Raw genomic sequence first — 18,935 nt, forward strand, 5'->3', positions numbered from 1 at the left:
AACCCAATACAATTTAGCAATTTATTTTACTTTAGGGAGAAAAGTAAATACACAGGTGGGCTGCTCTGCCATGATAAGAAAACTGGAGCTTCTCAGGGGGTCTGTTATTACAATCGTCAGGAAATGAGCTATAATGTTTCAGCTGCATATGGCTGACCCACTTCAGAGAGGACAGACATGTCTACATGACTAGTCGAGGGAAGGACTGTAATGAAAACCTTCGAGTGGTTTTCCTGCTGTTGGGCAGATGAGCAAGCTAAAGGATTTTTTTTGTGTGAAAAAAAACCAAAACAAGTTATAGCAGAGAATAATCTGAAATTTACTACAAAATGGCGGACAATCCCTGAATCTGAAATCAGTTGCTCCGATTTGGATGACTTCCCTTCAGATGTTGACTTTTCAAGTCAGCTTCCAATTGGCGTTTATTTTTGCTCTAATTTGAAATATGACTTTGTCAGGCTGCAAATATCCAAGAGTTATTTTCCAAGTTTATACAACAGGTATCTGTGTTATTGTATATGTCCTTGTGGAAATAATTTCAATACACACAAATGTGAAGCCTCGGTTTGTTTTGGATAATTGGCCCGGCAGAATAATAGAGACAAATGGGCCATCCGACTCATCTGAGCCTAATGAGCACATAAGCCGAGGGTGTGTCGATCATGCTCCTGCACGGTGATACCAACCCAACCTTCCAGAAGTCAGACGTAAGCTTATTTTCCAGCAAAGACAAGCAAATTCCCAAAGTATGATCAACGGAGTTACGTAAACGGGGCAAGACCAGGAGACTGAGAACAAGTGCGAAAGGGAAAAAAAAAAAAGCAGGGTTACTGACGCACGCACAGATGAAATGGTTCCATCCGCTGTCGGAGAACACAATAGAGCTTTGTCTTTGAGAACTTGAGAGGAGCAATGCTCACACGGGGGGGAAAACGTCCGTGGCAAAGACACACCAGGGCCTCACAGCGGTCCTGGACGATGGTAGTTTATCACCATAGATACAGTGTGGGACCACAAATCGAGCAACAAGACGCACAGCACAAGACAATCACGGCTCCGATTTTGGGCAAATCGTGCTGCAGCAGATACCTGAATCCTTCTGTGCCCCAGAGCATCAGTCTTACAAAAAACTTCCAAAACAAAAGCTTGAGCACAAATCAGCATCGGTGGTTTGGAAATATCCCAGAGTTGCATGTATCTCAGTAATTGTGTTTGCAACCTTAAAGGCACAATCTTCACATCTGACAGCTAAACAACTGATTCTCAAACTCAATTCATCTCAGGCCAACTGAGAATCAGATAATAAACACGTTCAATACACCTCCTTATTATTGCTACACATACAAAGTAATGCCAAAGTGGTTTGGAGCATCAGTGAGATGAGCAGCTGTGTGTCATGGCTCCAAGGGTCAGGGTCATCATAAGATGCATGATTTTCAAATGGGAGCAAAAGTGGAGTATATTTATGTTAAAAGGAGCACCATGTTACACATGGCTGGGACATACGCACTGACACAATATTTGGTATTACAGCACCACTTGGTTAATCATTGTTGTCACAATTAGATCTATGTATAGCTTCAAAATATGGCAAGAAAAGAAAAATCCTCTTCTATTTGGAGCCAGTTGCACTTTTCTTACACTTGAAATAGACACGGAACTTTGTGTATGTTTAGCGAATGCGATGAGATTGACAAGCAAAGGACTGTGGGTAAACGACTCCACTTGACAGGGGAGAAAAGATGGCTAACTAAACAGTCCCACCTAGTGGTACATTACTTTTACCAGCTGGAAAGTATTTATTTATTCTATGTATTATGCAGTCTATGCAATATCAGATTCATCAGTTAAAAATTGCTGGTTTTATCCCACCAACAGTACAAAACCAAAGTTATCCCAATTCAGTCAGTCATATAAAAAGAACAGAAAAGCAGTTAATCCCTTATTTTTTTTTCAAATGTGTCTCGGATATGATTTCCTAATGCACAACTCGTCGATCATACGGCTGTAACATGCCAGTCTTGGTCGACACAAAAATGGGGTTTGTGGTAGTTTTTTTTTAGAAATCTAAATAAGTAATTGAGTAATATTCATGTAACAACAGACACGACTTAAACTGCAATCTGAGACTGGTCTAAAGTTCAGGCTTGATTTAAAGTAAATTAATGCAACTGGCTCCTTGTTGTACGCGATTAAAACACAGCAGCACCAAGGATTCACAGTCCAAGATTACCAAACACATGAGAAAAAATTACATAATCTTTCTTGGGACATTAAATAAAACAGGTATTGAAACCTCTCACAACATCTGGGGGGGAAAAACGTTCATATCTAAATCAGCTAAATGAAGAAGTAGATATTTTAATGAAGCCCAGAGCTATGAAACAAAAACAACCCTTTACTTCCTCTAAAAATGATATCAACTCTTGCCTCCTTTGTCTGATTAAAATTAAACTATTCGGTATTACAGTGCACACACAAAAAACAGATAAATAAATACAAACTTTAAAAAAACCCATCATCAGATGATTCCCTCATCATCTTAGAAAATATGACGATCCAAAATTCGAGGTCTGCAGTCCCTCATCGAACATCGTCTTGTAGGAGTTTTTCAGGAAATCCACATAGTTCTGAATGCTTTGTTTGTGGCTCTCTGATTGGTCCAGGCTGAGCTGCAGGTCCTTCACACGCACCTCAAACTGTCTCTCTGCCTACAGATTCAGACGGAGGCAGTGGTTCTCCTCAGTACAATCAAAGGACGACATTCAAATGCATTGTATGTCGCAGAAAGGAACAATACTCACAGTCATCTTGCTCTGGCGGAGAAGCCTCAGCTCATTATCCCTTCTGCTCTTCTCTGCCTCCAACTCCAGGATTTTAGTCTGAAGAGCCTCCTCTCTGGAGAGAGCTTGGTCTTTTACTTTTTTGACCTGGACACATGGAAAAATTTGAATTAACAGAGGAAGGGGAAAGACTTGGAAAAACCACCTACGGCGTCGGAGACTGGGAGGGCTTAAAATAAAGGTTTCAGGAAGTAGACACAGGCTTAAATGTGCGGTGTCGGATCAATCGGTGACAGAACAGCCCGTCTTTATAATGATGTAGTATGTTTCTGTAAAGTTTAAAATTAAAGGATAGTGCTGTCAAATATTACAATTTGAACACTTGCATTGCTGTCGACAGGGAGGAAACATTCTGACTGTTTGGTTGCACCTGTCCTGGTTTACAGCTGTTAAAAGAAAACCCTATTGGTCAACTGACGGCATTTAAGAATAAGAAAACACAAGTGGCAAGTGACTTCATGTTACCCTTTGGTTAGTGAGTTGCTGTTTGGAAGCCTTGAGTTTAGCATCGTGGCAAGCGCCATCGGAAGTAACCAATATTTGCACGCATTGGACTGCACACATTGGACTGTACTAGCTGTCAATCACACTGCATCCACCAGACCCCAATGCATACCGTGCTTATTTTACTCTAAATGGGAGCATCATTTAATAAACGAACGTCATGCTGTATTGGAGACGACTTGAAACTAGCGATTAAGACCATAAACTCCTCAGGAAAATGTTTACAGACGTTATAAATCAAGTGAGAAGTGGAGTCCTTCTATCATAGACTTCTGAAGAGACTGACGTCTTTTTGAAACCAGTGGAATCGCCCTCTGCTGGTCATTCGAGAGAATATAGGTTTCGGGCACTTCCCCCCCCATTGGCTTCTCTTTCGGGACCCGGTGCCTGCTACGACCATTTTTATAGACAGTCTGTGGAATACACTCGATGTTTTGTCACCTCTGTTGACGATGGACGGGGCCAGTCGGACTGTGTTGTGAGCTGTACCTGCTGTCTGACGTCTGATATCGCTGCCTCCAGCTGCCGGCTGAGGGCCTGGCACTCTGACGAGCGCTGATCCAGCTGCCGGTTGCTGTAGCTCAGAGCCTCCTCCTGAGCCGCGAGCCTCCGCACGAGCTCCAGGTTCTCCTGCTGCAGCTTGTCCATCTGCCTACAAATATACAAACACACATTAATGAAGATTACCTTTTTAAATCTGTACAACACCTGACAGCCTGGTCACGAGTCAGTGTTTGTCTTACGTTTGAACGGAATTCACTTTCTCTTGCAGTTTGGAATTGGCTTCGTGAATGGACTCCTTCATCTCCGCAGAGGACCTCAGAACTTTAGTCTGGCTCTCCATCTGTGAATGCAAATGGGGTTCACATAACACGCACAGCTGGAGTAAAAAATAAAGCTCATTCAACACTTCTCTGCCACAACCTTGTCACAAAAACTGAGCAGTTTTCAAAATACAAATTCAACATGGCTGATGATGGTGATTAAAAAACGACTCACACAGCACAAAACACTCAATCTTTCCACTGCAATCAGGGATCCCCCCCCCACAATCATTAAAACTCACAGCACGACCAGAAAAAACAAGACACGGCAAAAAAGACAAATGGGGTTGTACTACTGCCTAGTGGTCAGACGGAGGAACATGACCACATTTCACATTGTCGGACCACCACGGCTTCACGTTGCACACCTTGACCTGCAGTTGCCTAATGGATTCTGACTTTTCTGAGCACCTCCTCTCCGAGCGTCGCAGGTTCTCCTGGCACTCGAAGAGACTCTGCTCAGCGGCACTCAGTAACTCAGGGTAAGCCTTCAGTTCGTCCACTCGGGCCTGCAGCTGCTGCCTCACCTGGGACTCCGGGGGAGGGGGTGGCAGAAGGATCGGAGCATTGGGAGTAGACACAACATTAGCCTGGAGACTGGTCAAACCTCTCAAAGTAAACGTTGACTGCTCAGAGATGCACATGCGAAATGTACATGCACAAGCGAAATGTGTCAAGTGTCCTCCTTCGGCTGAGCTCGGGAAGTGTTTTGCTGTCCAGAGTTACAGAAAGAAGTTTGATTCCTTCTGTAAGATTTATGCAAACACATGCAGGTGCAGGTGCAGCAGATGTTTGTTGTGCAACTGGAAAAAGCAGTTGGAAAATCTAACAGCAAAGTGACTGGAAATTCAGCAGCGAGAGGAACAGTGCTGCAGAGGTGCAACAGCAATGCTAGAATTTGTTAGAAAAGAGAAATATTTCATATTGTTAAATGTGCCAACTGGTATTGCATTGCGATTAGTGCACATTATAAGAGTTTAAAACTTTCAGAATATATAGAAAAACATTTTTTCTTTACACGGAGAGGCAGCAGGGTTACCTTCTCAACTTCTGCATCTTTCCCATCGCTTGTCTTCTCCGTCTCTCTTAAAATAATTGCATTTTTTTTTCTCATATCATCAATCTCAGCTTGAAGTTCTGCGACCTAGAAGAAAAATACAGAACGGTTTAATCAAATCCGTTGTGTCCTTCAGCTGAAAACGGCAAACTGGCACCGTTGCTGAATCATTCTCCATAGACCACATTCAGTGCAACTGTAATCCCGATAAAAGGCTCGTTAGACCATAGTCCTCTTTGTAAAGCACTTTCCAAAACACTGCTGCCTCGGGGAGAAGTACTTAAAACCAAAAGGATCAAGTTCAGAGTAAACATATAAATCAGTGTTAGAAAAATATTTTAAAAAAGGGGCATCATTTGTAGTCTTAAAACTTTGTGGTTTGTTTTGTAAGATGTCGATCGTTTCTTCATGCTAAGTATTTTCAATTTATTTATGAAAATTGCATCTGTAGTTCATACACGTTTAAAAACACTTCACACTTTCCTTTCAGGCATTATTGCAGTCATTAATATGGCATTGGTGATATTTTTAATCATCACAAAATCATTTAAATCAATATTTACTACAACAAGTGTGGGGGTCAAATATGGTTAAATGAATCAATAATATACTAAATTACTCGGACAGTATTCACCTGATATTGACACTGTTCTGCTTGATGTTTCCTCTCCTCAGACACAACCTTCTCCTCCGCCAGAGCAGACTCCCAATTGGCCAACTGCTGCTCCATCTGAGCAACTGATGCCTGAAATCAGACAAACAACAAAGTCATTGTAGTGAGAGAAATTAGAGGAAGAGGAAGAGAGAGAATAGTTTCTCCATTCTTGGATATTGGCGGCGGTGAAGCATATGTGGATGCAGCAAGACATTTAAACAGACAGTTGTTCATTTGACCAAAAAGGCTGTAGGAAGAATCGTGGAGCACATATTCATTCACCAAGTGTTTTTATGCCTTCGTCTCGTATGTGCAAGCTGTGGCAACTTGTACCTGGAGTGCTGCATTATTGACGCGGAGGTCTCCGTTTTCAGTGCTGAGTTTTTCAACGCGTTGCATAGCGCTTTCGTTGGCCGCGATCAGCTCATCCTCCTCCTTCTGCAGCCTCGCTGTCAAGTCTGTGATTTGACTTCAACGGAGATGCAAACTTAGCATTAATCGGTGAAAAATGTTAGTCGACACGCGGCGTGCGTCGATTTCCACTGCGTACCAGAAGTGGTGTTGGTGGTGGTGTGTGTAACAGAAAAACGGCCAACCTTTTCAATAACTCCACATGAGCCACGAACTTGTCTTTCTCACCCGACGTCTGCTCCTTTTGCTGTCTCCTGGAGTCTCTTTCGAAACGGGCGTTGACCAGCTGAGCATCCTATAGCCCAAGCGGGGGAAAAAAAGAAAAAGACAGATATTGAATGATGTGACCATGATTGGAAATGGGAATATAGAAAATAGAAAAAGAATAACATTTATTTCGAATTCAAACCTTTTCTCTCAACTGTGCATAGCATTTCTCAATGGCAGCTTCAAATCTCTGCGCTCTCAGTTTCTGTGCTCGTGTGGCTTTCTTCAGAGATTCTTTGTCCTGTGCTGCCTTCTCAGTCAAAGAGGTGATTGAGCCTCTCAGATCATTGATCTCCATCTTCTGCTCAGCCAGGGTTCTTTCCAGCATCTAGAAGATAGCATGATCCCAACAAAGTTTATAACATTACACATTTTCTAAAAAGAAAAGGACAAACCTTTGGCCACTATTTTTTACCCGTAGTTGTGCCGTCAGACGATTGTTTTCCGCTTCCCTGTTGCGTAGCTGCCCCTGCAGGTGAGCGCGAGTCGCCTCCACAGACTTGGTCATGTGAACGGCAGTCTTCATGTTCTCCTGCGACGGCCAACATGGACAGATGCTTTCAAATGCAATCATCTCATTAGTCATGCATGAACATCCACACTCCTCTACGGCTTACCTGCTCTTCTCTCCGCAGATCCATCAGCTCCTTGATTCTTCTTTCTGTCCCACTCAAATCACCTTTTAAACGCTTGAGGAGAAAAAGCACATCAACCACTGCTTGATTAAAAACAATACATATGATGTATTTATGTCACGTCTTTGGTTTAACTCAAACCGTGACATTAATTTGACCTGCTGAACCCTCCATGGGGTAATACACAGTATCAGCCATTTAGCTCACAAGTAGAGAAACAGAGTTCAGAGACGAAATCTCCAACCAGGTTGCCACATCCCTAAGCCCAAAGTATTGCTTCAATGTAATGAAACACACCTCATTTTCACTGTCAGCCTGCGTGATCTTCTTCTGTAAGATTTCAATCTGTAGGTTGGCATCAATTCGATCGGCCTGCATAAGATGAGTCATGAGTTATTTATGCAGAACAAGTTCAATGAAATGAAGAAAAAAAACATACATCTTTACATGTTGCATTGGCTGTCATTAACTAAAAGTGACTACAGTTCTACTGTGCACTACTGATCTCGACACATGACTCACTGTGCTGAGAAATACCTCATTGGAAGGGTACAGTAACCAACCTCTGCTTCCTGGACCTGTTTAAGTTTTTGTCGGACAGACTTGTTTATTCGTCTGAAATCCTCCAACTTCCCCAGCAGAAGTCCCCTCTGCCTCGTAACTCGCCGTTTGTCCACGGCAGACGGTCTCGAATCCTTCGTCGCCAGAGAAATAGAAACAGATGTTACATCATTGGGTGGCGTGGATATTAAAATGATGAACAATGTAAAGGTCATTTATTCTGGCTTTCCCACACAGAGAGACCGTGTTTGAAAACCGTTTGGTGGTATTCCAAACTGCAACAAACGTACAGCAAGCTCATCTTCCATTGCATCTTTGAAAGACACAAGTTGTACAGCAGCGGAGTTGGCAGCCGCCTCTGCATCCATCAGTGTTTTCAGAAAGGGGCTATTTTCACCGACGCGGTCTCCGTGGCTAAATGAAAAACAGGGAGACAAGGAAAATGCTTTAAATCACTTAGGCTGTGGCTGCAGGTGAGTTGATGCTCAGCCCCACAGATTAGGATCTAGGTTGTTGTTGTTGTTTTTAAACGCCCATGCATCATAGGAGCTCACCAGCTGATGCCAGCCTCTGGCCTCCTCGTCTGCTGGAGTCTGCCGCGTGGCTTGCTCCTTCCCCCCAGCTCATCGTGGGCGCGATCTGGATCTCCACAACTCGGAGTGAGATCCCCCAGCGTAGAGCTGCAACCACGGAGGGGGCTTTGGAGTTCGTCCCCTGGAGACATACCTCTTCTGAGCGCAGACACGACAACACACACATTGGTTTCCACACGCAGCGGAGTGCAGTTGGTTAGTAAGCTCGTAATGAATGACGTTTTAAAACCACCGTAGTTATTCTGCTTAGCCCGGTTCGCACGGTTTTGTGAAGCATGAGTCGGACCTGTTGTCAAGCAAGCTCACTAAGCTTTCTCCTTGGCGACAGACGGGATGAGTGGCTGCCAAGGTTTACGCCACACAAAATACAGCAGCCTCTCCACCAAACACATGACGTTTTGGCCTCATAGAAATAAGAATCAAATAACACGTCGCAGCGCAATACCGCGGAAAACGTAAATATTACTCACTTAAGCTTCCGCCTTGTATCGATTGTCCGAACAACGCCGCTTCAAAACCGAAGAGCCCCCTCCTCACAACCGGATTGGTTAGCGCCGAGGTGACGTAATGACGCCGACTGGCGTACTCGCTACTGATTCGTTCCTGGCGGGAGAAGTGGGCGGGAGCAGGTTTGATTTAGGTCACGAGCAACCAATGAGACGAGGAGTCCGCTTGAAACCATAGAAACGAAGCGGAAGTTTACTGCCACAGAAGGCAGATCCTCCTCGGGTAACGTCAAGTTACGGAGATTCTTACTAACAGTTTGTACATTTCATTGCGTGACACCCCGAAACCAGTATAGAATTGGTTTGGATAAGTACGAAGCTTAAAACTGACTGAGTGTTATTGGACTTTGTTCCGTTGGCGCAGTTTGTTAGCATCAGACAAAGTTAGCCGGAAAGCTAATGCTAGGCTTCCGTTGAGTGGAGTGGAGATGTTTAAAGCGAAAATACTCTTTATTGGTCCCAGCGAGGTAAGCGACGCCTCTTTTGACTCTCAGATGAAGGTAACCAAATAGTTGAATCGTAACAACAACTTTTATTTGTGTTGCTTTTTGTGTAGCTAATTGCATCGTGTCCGGCTCCAACTGAACCTGTGTTGCGGTAAAAAAAAAAAAAAAAAAACACAACAACATAAACAAGTGTTTGTTTGAATAAAAAGAAACTCACCAGCGTGTGAGGGTTTGATTTAAGTTGACCAGCTTCATATGTGCTTGTGTTAACTGAGAAGGAGGCAGTTGTGAAAGGCAACTAAGCACATTTACTCAGTTTTTAAATGTACTTAGCTTAAACATTTCCATCTTATACTACTGTATAATTCTTTCCCACCACATTTCCAACTCGACCGGCTACAACATTAAAATCCTGCTCACAAATTGAGGTTAAAGTATGATTTAATATTCCACTGAATGATGCAATTCTGTATTACTTTTGACACGTGGAGTACATCTCGGTAAGACTACTTCCATACTTCTTAAGTACTCTGAACTGAAGTAAAACTAGTAATCTACCTCTTTTTCACGGCACACATCCTGACTTGTCATTGCAGGATGAGGACAAGTGTAACTAATAACATTGACGATGGCTCTGCTCCCTGTTGTAATGTCTTTCAGAGTGGGAAAACGGCTCTTGCGAATTTTCTCTCGGACACAACGGAAAATGTGGGAGGTGAATACAGACCTACTCAAGGAGTCAGGTACAAACTGTTCGTCAACTTTTCTGCTCATCACCTGGGTAGCCCAACTGTATGACATCAGTAGAAAGGATGGCAAACGATTTTACAGCAAATCCAATATTGTGATTGAGATTATTAGCTCTAACCTGTCTTGATTGGTTTGAAGTACTGTACAACATTTTCAAAATATCCAGAGAGGTATGACTCACTCATGCTTCACTGACCAGTGCAAATACTTCAAATGTTTTAAGGATTTTGGAATTTGAATCGCAACCTGAAGGCAGCGGTGACAACAAGTCATGTGAAGTTGAACTTTGGGACTGTTCAGGAGATTTCAAGTAAGTTAAATATCATGAATAAAGGACAGGCCTGTCCTTTTTTCCTTTCCAAATTCTTATTTCCAGTTTTCTTCATTCTCTTCATCCAGATTTGAATCATGCTGGCCCGCGCTCATGAAAGACTCCAGCGGCGTGGTGATAATTTTTAATCCGGATGTTCCAAGTCACCTCAAAGAAATAGAGACGTGGTATGCGATGTTCATCTCTTCTCAGGGTTTGTTGGACAATCAGTGCTTACTCATAGCGCACCACAAACCCGGCAGCGGAGTTGAAGACGAACGCCTGTCTTTAGGTAATCCCAGTGCAGGCCACCCAGAGCTGTTGTATGATTTTTTTTATTATTACTATTCTCCTTCCACTAACATGTTCGTTCTTTTCCATGCAGCTTCACACCTGAGCAGGCTGTCACTTGTTCACTCCAACCTGGAGGAGGAACCAGAGGATGTGAGACAAACTTTCTGCAGATACTTGGGAAATGTTGTGAATACAATGTCAGAGAGTCGAGAGCGTGAGGAGATGTCGATCATTACGTAATAATGAGATCTGTAAAATATGCAGATTTTTGGATTAAAATGTTGGCAATGGTAGTTCTCTGTTGAAGTAACATTTATTGTTTTCTGTTTATGTAAATGATGTGATTCAGAGCTGACTGCTGGCCTGTAATAGTATTTCTGAGTTGTGCTACAATATTCTGCTCACTACAGTTTTGTGCATTTCACTTGTTGGATTTGTGTTGTTTATGCCCTTCTTGTATACAAAGTGCTTATTGATTAGTGAGTAACTGTCATATGTTGCACAATTTGACTTCTTCCCAATTCTTGATAATCTTGAATTGAAATCCTATCAAACAATCACTGTTGATGCAAGGATCAAAGGCACACACACTTCTGTTGTCTCATCATATATAACACTTAGTGAAGTCCTAATCTCGACAAAGGCTTTTTATAGAAGAATCCTCTCAGAATCCCATCTTCTGAATTATAATAGACACATGTATACAGAAGTGACTTTGCATTTGTCATGCTGAACTGCATCTAGATAAACAGTCTAAACTCTAGAGCTGAGCTCCGCATCCCTCCCTTGTCTGCACACTCACCTGAGCACAAATTTAGTGTCCTGATCCGACACCCTGAGGCAATTGTTGCCACACCTATTGATCCACAATACACACCATCACACACGACACTTCCCAAACTCCCTTTCAAATGTATATATATTTCCCGACAGGTAGATGTCCTTTTGTGAATGAAATATAACCATGAATCTGGAAATGAATGCTCAAGAAATAAAAAATATACATCTGACTGTACATATATCTGTTTATTTGCAAATTTGATGCTGGTTTTTGAGAAAGTGACGATTAAAAGTGCAGAGGAAGAAAAAGCTGTTCAATATTTAGACGTCGTATCCAATAATGCCTCCTCTGCCAATGCACTCTCCAATGTAGAACCACATCAGTATCTCTGTGGTCACGAGTCCGTTCCTCAAGGCATCCTGTGAAAGTAATAAAACAAACACCGTCAGTCAAGAAAGCTGCTTCAATGAGTCAGAACGAATTGTAAAGTACAGAGTGGCCCCTGTCCATGCCCAAAATTTACATGCTACCAGTCACAAAACACTATGAATACACACGCACGCGTCAGTTTCAAGGATTTCATTTTGTATGAAGTTTGTGTAGTTATTCACTTTTGATGCCCGACATCTTAGCACAAATGTAGTATTTTCCCTGAAATTAAATAAGATGCCCTACACCAATTTTCTTTCTATTGTCTTATTTTGTCATTTTAACTGAACTGTGCAACTGGTGTATGCGACACCCTTGACGACTGGATATCTGAGGCAAGAGAACCAGCCATGTGCGGTCTCTAACATGCAAGACTTCAGTCACATCATGATATACGTGATGCACACGTTTGTTGGTGCTGCGGATTTTGACTCAGATGCACTATTAAGGTTTTCTTCTCGTCAGTGGTGTTGGGAAGATTAGACAAAGGGTAAGTTAAGAAAAGATTAAGATTGCGACGACAACAACCGTGTCCAGGCGTGTGCATCACTTTTAAGTGTCCTCTGGAAACACTTCCGTTTCGTTGCGGTCTATTTGTGCGATGTTTGCAGCACGAGCTGTCAAACTGATGCAGATGTTTTCTTCAGTCGCAGCGCTGTGGGCCCTCAGGGCCACCGTACAAACACCGTCACGTGTCATTAATAGCCAGACAGGTGAGAGGAAATTACAAATGATCTACTCCCGATTCAAGCAGGTGTGTGTTTTATGAATAAAACCGCTACAAGTTCAAGTAGTGAGTCAAGTTGTGGTGCAAGGTCTCACCTTTACTGTGGTTTGTCCCAGGCGCCCTGACCGGTAGCTCTTGAGGAGGCCTGAAGCGGCCTCCATGGCTCTGGGGATCTCAGCCGGGGACGGAGGGACGAGCTCCACGCGGGCATAGTGCCAGAAGGTCGCCAGCCGGGGTTTGGAGTATGTGACAGCGGCTGCAGGTGAAAACACAAACACAGACCTGAGTCTGAGCAAACATGTTCCCACCAACAAGCGGAGAAGCTAAAAGCCACTGAGCCATTTCGCCTTTTCTGCAACGTCGATCTTCCAAGAACAAATTTAACAACGTTGAAACCTGTCATAAAACTTACCGCCGACTAAAGTTGGCACTTTTGCAGCGAGTTTCTGGACTGTCTGAGCCATAATCGAGCCCGAGGTCGCCAAGGGGAAGGAAAGAAAGTGACTTAAGAACGTTTCCGGGTCGTTGATTTCAAAATAAGAGGCGTTCAAAAGAAACGCGGAAGGCATTGTATTTTCAAAATAAAGGTGCTTGAAAGCAAAAAGTAAATAAATAAATCAATGAGGAATATTATTGATTTTGGGTTCATTTCTGTTGTGTGAGTGTAGCCAGTCAGAATCAGAAAGACGAGCTGAACTCATTTATTTCATGATTAAAGAGGTAAAGACAATTTTATTTATATATCTGTGGCGAGTCCAATGGTTAACAGGTCCAGCTTCAATTATCGGCGTCCGGCTTGTTTACTGCATGTCTCTCTCCTACTCTCTCCCCTATGTTTACTGTCTCTTCCCAGCATTTCTATCCAAACAAAAGTCAGAAAAACATTCTTCGAAAAAGAAGACAACAAAATAAAAGTGTTGTAGAGAAATCACAACTACAGAGTAACAACCGAGTTTTTAATTTAGTTTTTTTAAACAGACAAAAATCACTGAAAGTGAAACCTTCAAGTAGTGAAGTGGCTCTAATCCCTCTGATTCTAAACCTAGTTGTTACTGGAATAGTTTGTCTTACTGGAAACTTTAATCGTTGTTTCTACTGTGCACAGGAAGCCCATAATTGGGTGCATGGTGTAATTTCCCCAGTACAAGACAGCCTTTAATGATGTACAACCAAAATGGCCTTATGAAATGGGTTATTGTATGATCGGTGTGTGGATGTGCTTGTGTGTGAGTTTTGAAAATTAGAGAAAGAAAGACATGCACCTTCTTGACTATTAGATGGATGACTAAATCATTATTCACTCTCCTCACTCATGCTGCAGCAGAACAAAAAAAACAGGTACAGTGACAATGTGAGAACACAAATACAGGTTACACCTGCATTTTTCAGGGAAAAAAACCATGAGCTGGTGCAATCTGATTTATTAAAAGCTCGAAAGATTGTGCTGATTTATTTTATAACTAGTTATCTTACACATGTGAGTATGCTATTATTAAAGGCACGATTTCACAGGAATTCAACAATATTGCAAGTTGACAGGTAACTATGAGAGTTTGACTTCTTTGATGGGTTCATTATTTTCCAAATCCCTGCAGCACAAGGCAGATGCTCACCTGCCCATGGTTGATATGTGGTGTCATTAGATTTGAAAAGAGTAAATCACTAGAGGGTGCTCTCTAATAATTTACTGAACAAACTATATTAAGTTAGACAGCGATAAAGAGCTGGAAACTGTCTTTGTTTAAAATTCTGAGTACACGGAACTATCTTGAGTTTAGTTGAACAGTTTTGGTATTTTAGTTCATATTATTCTTTATCCCCCAACCCCTCCTCATGAGGGATCATTAAATGGCTTGTAAGTGTTTTACGAAGGGCTGGATGTTTTTGTACTTTTTATTATTTTATTGTACTTTTTTTGTTGTTTAATGAACCATCGCACAGTGAGTTTACCTGTGATGGAACATTATTTATAGATACATTTTCCTCACCTTGTGTTGCCTCATGGGGGAGTTTGTTGCTTTCGTCATTATAAACTCATGTTGCACATGAAAACACAACCCACAGAACCTCAAATTACCCCATTTTCCAAAAATTTTCAAATATGTACAGCCGGAATAAGGAAGAAAAAAAAAAAGAAGTCGTCAAAATTCTTTTCTTTTCCAATGTTACCTAAGATTTAATTGAGAATAAGTTTGACAGCTGCATACATTGCTTCGTGTCCAAGCAGAAGCCAAAAACGCTGTCAGAAAGTGTGGAAGCATTTTTACTATAACTTTGAGAATATATCTGAGTAATCTAAGTCAATTTTCTCATAGACTAACTAATTCTTAAAGATAAGGGCAGGATACATTGGGAAGACAAAATAGGAAAATAGAATCTGGCTTTTTGCTAATACTTTTTCCCCCCTACAAAGTGCCTATAGGGAGAATGACCTTGATTCATTAAAAGTAATTTTGAGAAATGTAAAAGTCTGACTTGATGCCTTTTGGATATCCTGACCCTTCCGCAAAATGGCCTTTCGGTGTTAGTTCCACACTTTTAAACAGAAGGACCGTGTGAGTCACAGAACCAAACTGAAACGGACAGAAATACACAAAGACAGACGGGAAGACAAAAACAGACAGGAAAGGAGGCCGAGTAAATCTTGCCTTTCATGGCCAGAAAATGCAGATGAGATTAAACCAAATTACATCACTATACCTCAGCGTCGGCAATCGACACAGACACACACATTTAGTGACAGAGCAGCCGCACAGAGCAGTAATCAGTCTCATCCCTCCGCGGGGCAAATGCAGACAGATAAGGACACCATCCAGTTCTCCGTTGGTCTGAGGGGAAGTGTCGAATTGATTGCCGAGACTGAGGTGATGAAGTCATTTGTTTGAATCTCACATTTCAGACTTTCGGACACCAAACAGACTTGTTCATTGCGTGACTGTTCTCTCTAATTATTGCCTAAATTCAAATCAGCTTTCCCTCCCTCTAGCCCTGTTCGTATGCATCTGTATCCACGTGGTTGTAGATATCTTATAAAAAAAACTAACTGCAGGTCACAACTTGTGTAAAAATATATCTCAAATGCACTCTTATTAGGTTCTGCTTAATTGCGTGCAGATTTTATCTGTGGGAATCTGTTTAGGATGATTGTGGGTACTGCCAAATCAGATAAACCCAAATAAGGACAATTTTGATGAGAGAGAAGCAGATAGTGGATGATACAGTAACCGAATCCGGTAAGATTTGTTTGGCACTGCATTTTCACCGTTGAGAAATTCAAACCTTTAAGCTGTTTAATCAGTTCATCTGTCTGATATTAAAACAAAGTTGCCGTTTTTTTCACAGTTTGAATTAATTAAATTTCTACCCTCCGCTTTGGCAACATACCATTTGCCTTTCAGCTGCATCAGCAACATGTTTCCACACTCAGCTTCTTCAGATAATGCACTTCAGCTCCCGACTCCAGATTTTGTTTTTCAGCTTCCAAGTTTTCAAAGCTTTGTATTTTGGATAACACCAGATGATTCAGATATTTTCTTATTCTGTAAACGCTTACACAATATGACTCTCAGAAAAATTTCTCAATTTTCCACAATTCACAATTTCATGTTGTTTTAGACAGGTCGTAGTTGAGTTTGTTTTCTTTCACACAAAGTGACTGTTAAAGCACAGTGACTTACAGGATTTGAACTACGGTGACAGGAGAACCCTCGGAGAGCCCCCCGATATATATATTTGTGTGTGTGTGTGTGTGTGTGTGTGTGTGTGTGTGTGTGTGTGTGTGTGTGTGTGTGTGTGTGTGTGTGTGTGTGTGTGTGTGTGTGTGTGTGTGTGTGTGTGTGTGTGTGTGTGTGTGTGTGTGTGTGTGTGTGTGTGTGTGTGTGGACAACATTCAGATGAGATCGTCGCGTTATGCTTATTGTTATCCCTCACGTTGTCTCATTTGCTGTTTTATTTTGACGCCTGCGTCTCGTTGTTGGTCACGTCCTTTGCAATACCAACCCCTCGATTACCTGCTTCTGCCCTGCGTCTGTTGATGCGCCCTGTTCACGTCTGCTCACGTTAATGTCCCCGGATCTGTTCTCCATCGTGTTACTGCTTGTTTGTTTTTTTGCCTCTTGGCTTTTGTTTTTTTAAGTTTGTCTGCCTGCCACCATGCCTGCCTATTTTGTAATATTAAATTCATCCATCTTCACCTACCTGCTTGCTGGCTCGCTGTGACTGCATTTGGGTCCAGCCCATTACAAACTAAACAGAGAAATTCTCTTCTCACACAATATAAAGCTTCAGTTGATAGGAATTACAGTGTCCGAGTGATAAGCCAGAGTTGGAGAGGTGTCTCTCGTCCTAATCCCTGTTTGAACGAGGTGCAACAAAGCAGCTGCCATCGCTACGGCAACCAATAACTGCAGCTGAACACACACACACACACACACACACACACACACAGATTCAGATCAGATGATTAAACTGCACAAACACAGCACACAGATAAACAGACACAGAGTTTGAATTCTGACTTTGACGATCATCTCAAGTAGGAAATGAACAATTGATCCATCACTGATCAGCAGTTTCGTGGATCCTTAACGGACGTGTCTGTGCATTCGCTTCCTAGAAGGATATCCCAGTCAATAATGCCATAAACCTTTGAAATGTGAGGTCATTTTTACAGATTCACACTAAAAGATAAATGTGTGAATGTTCATTGGCAACTGCCCTTAGTGTGGACACAATTACATGCACACACCCTTATCTACTTGTGAATCTGCTGTGAGAGGTGTGTTTTGACTTCAGGTTCACCCAGAGCTGAAATGTGCTCCAGCACACACTGCTGACATTGTGCGATGATGAAAGAAACATGGCACCATCCGCAAACGAACAAATATTCCTCTCTAACGTAGGCCAGACACTCTCCAAACCTAAACCTAAATCAAAGTTGTCAGTGAATCCCACAACGACGACACTGATAAGCACTGTAATGGGGCCAATCATGGCGACACTCCGATGTTTGTGTGGCTGTAGCAGCAGCGATGTGACCATAATGTCAGGGTACTATAGTTGTAGGATTTACTAATCCTCAGTGTGTCTTGATTGAAAGGATGATCTTCAGCGGATCTCACAAAGCCTCTCACCACGCTGACTCATTCTACGTTACATGTTCAGTAGTGTAGACGGTTTTACCGTTTTAAGATATTACTCCTTCACAATGTGGTGGTTGAGTTAGGACAACATAACATCCCGGTGCAGACATTTAATAACATTAAAAATAAAGAGCAGGTTCATGGGTTAGTGTTGGTAGAAGAGGTGTGTGATTTATTTCCAGTTGACGCTTGGATCAAGCATGAGAGTTAATCTGTGCATCCTCGCAAAACAGATTGAGACGGTAAAATGTTGACTGCTCACGGAGGTAGAAGGTGAAGGAGCACACAGTGATACTAAAGGAGCTTTTATTGGGGTGCAGTAGCTGACATAAAGCACGTTTTCATCATATAAGTTACTTTTCCTCGGCACAGCTTATTCCTCCTACACGATGAACAGGTTTTGGACTTTGCTTATGTCTGGCCAATGCCATAATTATAAAACACCTATAAATGTATAATACCAAACCTAATTTTCAGTCTTATTTTCAGTCTAATATGCTATATTAATCACGATCAAGTCTTCTATGTCGCTGTCCTGCCAACAGTCCAACAATGTAGCATTCGGATGACTTTGTATAGGAATATTTGTGGGGAACTCCCTCCAACTGGTCGCGGGTCATATCAGCTGTGGGCCACAACCACCAAACTCACATTTGCGGCTTCAAATGCACGTTTGTGTAAGTCAAGAGTTTCCCTGTACTGCTGTTGGACGAGCGCTTTGAATGACGGTATTCCTCGTTCTTAAGGACTTGATCTCCGATGAACACGCTGCTTCACGTCTCTGATCTGAAGTGTTTGCCATTGCTGTATGCTAACATGCATTTCGTGAATCGATATCATGAGTCTTTTCAATCTGCGTCCGTGGGCTTGGCAACACGAGTAATATTACTGCCTCATAACATGTGCTCTTATGCTGCTGTGCATTGATATTTAATGTGAAGGACTTTCTTGTCGTGACAGAGCTCAATTTCCTTTTGTCGCATGCACTCTGATGACACATGGTTGATTAAGATACTGGTAAATTATGAAACGTCATGTATTTTGGCTGTTATGGTTTTGCAGTACATTCCTCCCAGGGTAGACACACTTTTTTTTTTGGAAAGAAGGTCCTATTGAGTTTTTATAATCCAGACCTCTTGTTAAAGACAGTAATATATTGATTTTTGTTTTCGTCATGGCTTTTTCAGTTACCTCCTGCTGA

At 42.1% G+C, this 18,935-nt stretch overlaps 3 protein-coding genes across 6 annotated transcripts; 1 reads left to right on the top strand and 2 right to left on the bottom strand.

Annotated features, from left to right (window-relative positions):
• Positions 1-7: 7 nt before the first annotated feature.
• On the bottom strand, positions 8-8,925 carry LOC118311055 (outer dense fiber protein 2). Of its 2 annotated transcripts, XM_035634563.2 has the most exons (17): positions 8,821-8,925; positions 8,312-8,488; positions 8,048-8,171; positions 7,760-7,891; positions 7,494-7,568; positions 7,179-7,250; positions 6,977-7,093; positions 6,704-6,889; positions 6,480-6,589; positions 6,217-6,352; positions 5,863-5,973; positions 5,211-5,315; positions 4,540-4,698; positions 4,091-4,191; positions 3,837-3,999; positions 2,805-2,930; positions 8-2,711 (listed from the first exon to the last, which is right to left on the bottom strand). In XM_035634563.2, the coding sequence occupies exons 2-17, from the start codon at positions 8,479-8,481 to the stop codon at positions 2,538-2,540; spliced, it is 2,061 nt and encodes a 686-aa protein (XP_035490456.1). In that variant the 5' UTR covers positions 8,482-8,488; positions 8,821-8,925; the 3' UTR covers positions 8-2,537. The 2 variants fall into 2 exon arrangements, with proteins under 2 accessions (XP_035490456.1, XP_035490457.1); XM_035634564.2 differs by lacking the exon at positions 4,540-4,698 and having other exon boundaries at positions 8,821-8,924.
• Positions 8,926-9,040: 115 nt separating this feature from the next.
• On the top strand, positions 9,041-11,671 carry ift22 (intraflagellar transport 22 homolog (Chlamydomonas)). 3 transcript variants are annotated; one of them, XM_035634566.2, is made up of 5 exons: positions 9,041-9,356; positions 9,963-10,045; positions 10,276-10,362; positions 10,452-10,654; positions 10,748-11,671. In XM_035634566.2, the coding sequence occupies exons 1-5, from the start codon at positions 9,285-9,287 to the stop codon at positions 10,894-10,896; spliced, it is 594 nt and encodes a 197-aa protein (XP_035490459.2). In that variant the 5' UTR covers positions 9,041-9,284; the 3' UTR covers positions 10,897-11,671. The 3 variants fall into 3 exon arrangements, with proteins under 3 accessions (XP_035490459.2, XP_035490460.2, XP_035490461.2); XM_035634567.2 differs by having other exon boundaries at positions 9,041-9,323; XM_035634568.2 differs by having other exon boundaries at positions 9,058-9,079.
• Positions 11,664-13,162, bottom strand: LOC118311059 (ATP synthase subunit g, mitochondrial). The gene is made up of 3 exons (XM_035634569.2): positions 13,006-13,162; positions 12,689-12,849; positions 11,664-11,856 (listed from the first exon to the last, which is right to left on the bottom strand). Exons 1-3 carry the CDS (start codon positions 13,160-13,162, stop codon positions 11,758-11,760), a joined length of 417 nt encoding a protein of 138 aa, XP_035490462.2. The 3' UTR covers positions 11,664-11,757.
• Between the last annotated feature and the right edge of the window lie 5,773 nt (positions 13,163-18,935).

Source organism: Scophthalmus maximus, chromosome 5 (genome assembly GCF_022379125.1).
Source record: "Scophthalmus maximus strain ysfricsl-2021 chromosome 5, ASM2237912v1, whole genome shotgun sequence".
Taxonomy (NCBI): Eukaryota; Metazoa; Chordata; class Actinopteri; order Pleuronectiformes; family Scophthalmidae; genus Scophthalmus; species Scophthalmus maximus.

What these genes read in the sequence shown, in the direction of transcription:
- LOC118311055 (XM_035634563.2), bottom strand. Translation starts at nt 8,481, where the DNA reads ATGTCTCCAGGGGACGAACTCCAAAGCCCCCTCCGTGGTTGCAGCTCT. An exon ending in AGGCTGACAGTGAAAATGAG is followed by an intron (nt 7,251 to 7,493) that starts GTGTGTTTCATT and finishes TTTCTCCTCAAG; the next exon opens with CGTTTAAAAGGTGATTTGAG. An exon ending in AAGATGCAGAAGTTGAGAAG is followed by an intron (nt 4,699 to 5,210) that starts GTAACCCTGCTG and finishes CCGGAGTCCCAG; the next exon opens with GTGAGGCAGCAGCTGCAGGC.
- ift22 (XM_035634566.2), top strand. Translation starts at nt 9,285, where the DNA reads ATGTTTAAAGCGAAAATACTCTTTATTGGTCCCAGCGAGGTAAGCGAC. An exon ending in CTTTTGACTCTCAGATGAAG is followed by an intron (nt 9,357 to 9,962) that starts GTAACCAAATAG and finishes AATGTCTTTCAG; the next exon opens with AGTGGGAAAACGGCTCTTGC. An exon ending in AGACCTACTCAAGGAGTCAG is followed by an intron (nt 10,046 to 10,275) that starts GTACAAACTGTT and finishes AAATGTTTTAAG; the next exon opens with GATTTTGGAATTTGAATCGC.
- LOC118311059 (XM_035634569.2), bottom strand. Translation starts at nt 13,162, where the DNA reads ATGCCTTCCGCGTTTCTTTTGAACGCCTCTTATTTTGAAATCAACGAC. An exon ending in AGTGCCAACTTTAGTCGGCG is followed by an intron (nt 12,850 to 13,005) that starts GTAAGTTTTATG and finishes TTTCACCTGCAG; the next exon opens with CCGCTGTCACATACTCCAAA. An exon ending in TGGGACAAACCACAGTAAAG is followed by an intron (nt 11,857 to 12,688) that starts GTGAGACCTTGC and finishes TTACTTTCACAG; the next exon opens with GATGCCTTGAGGAACGGACT.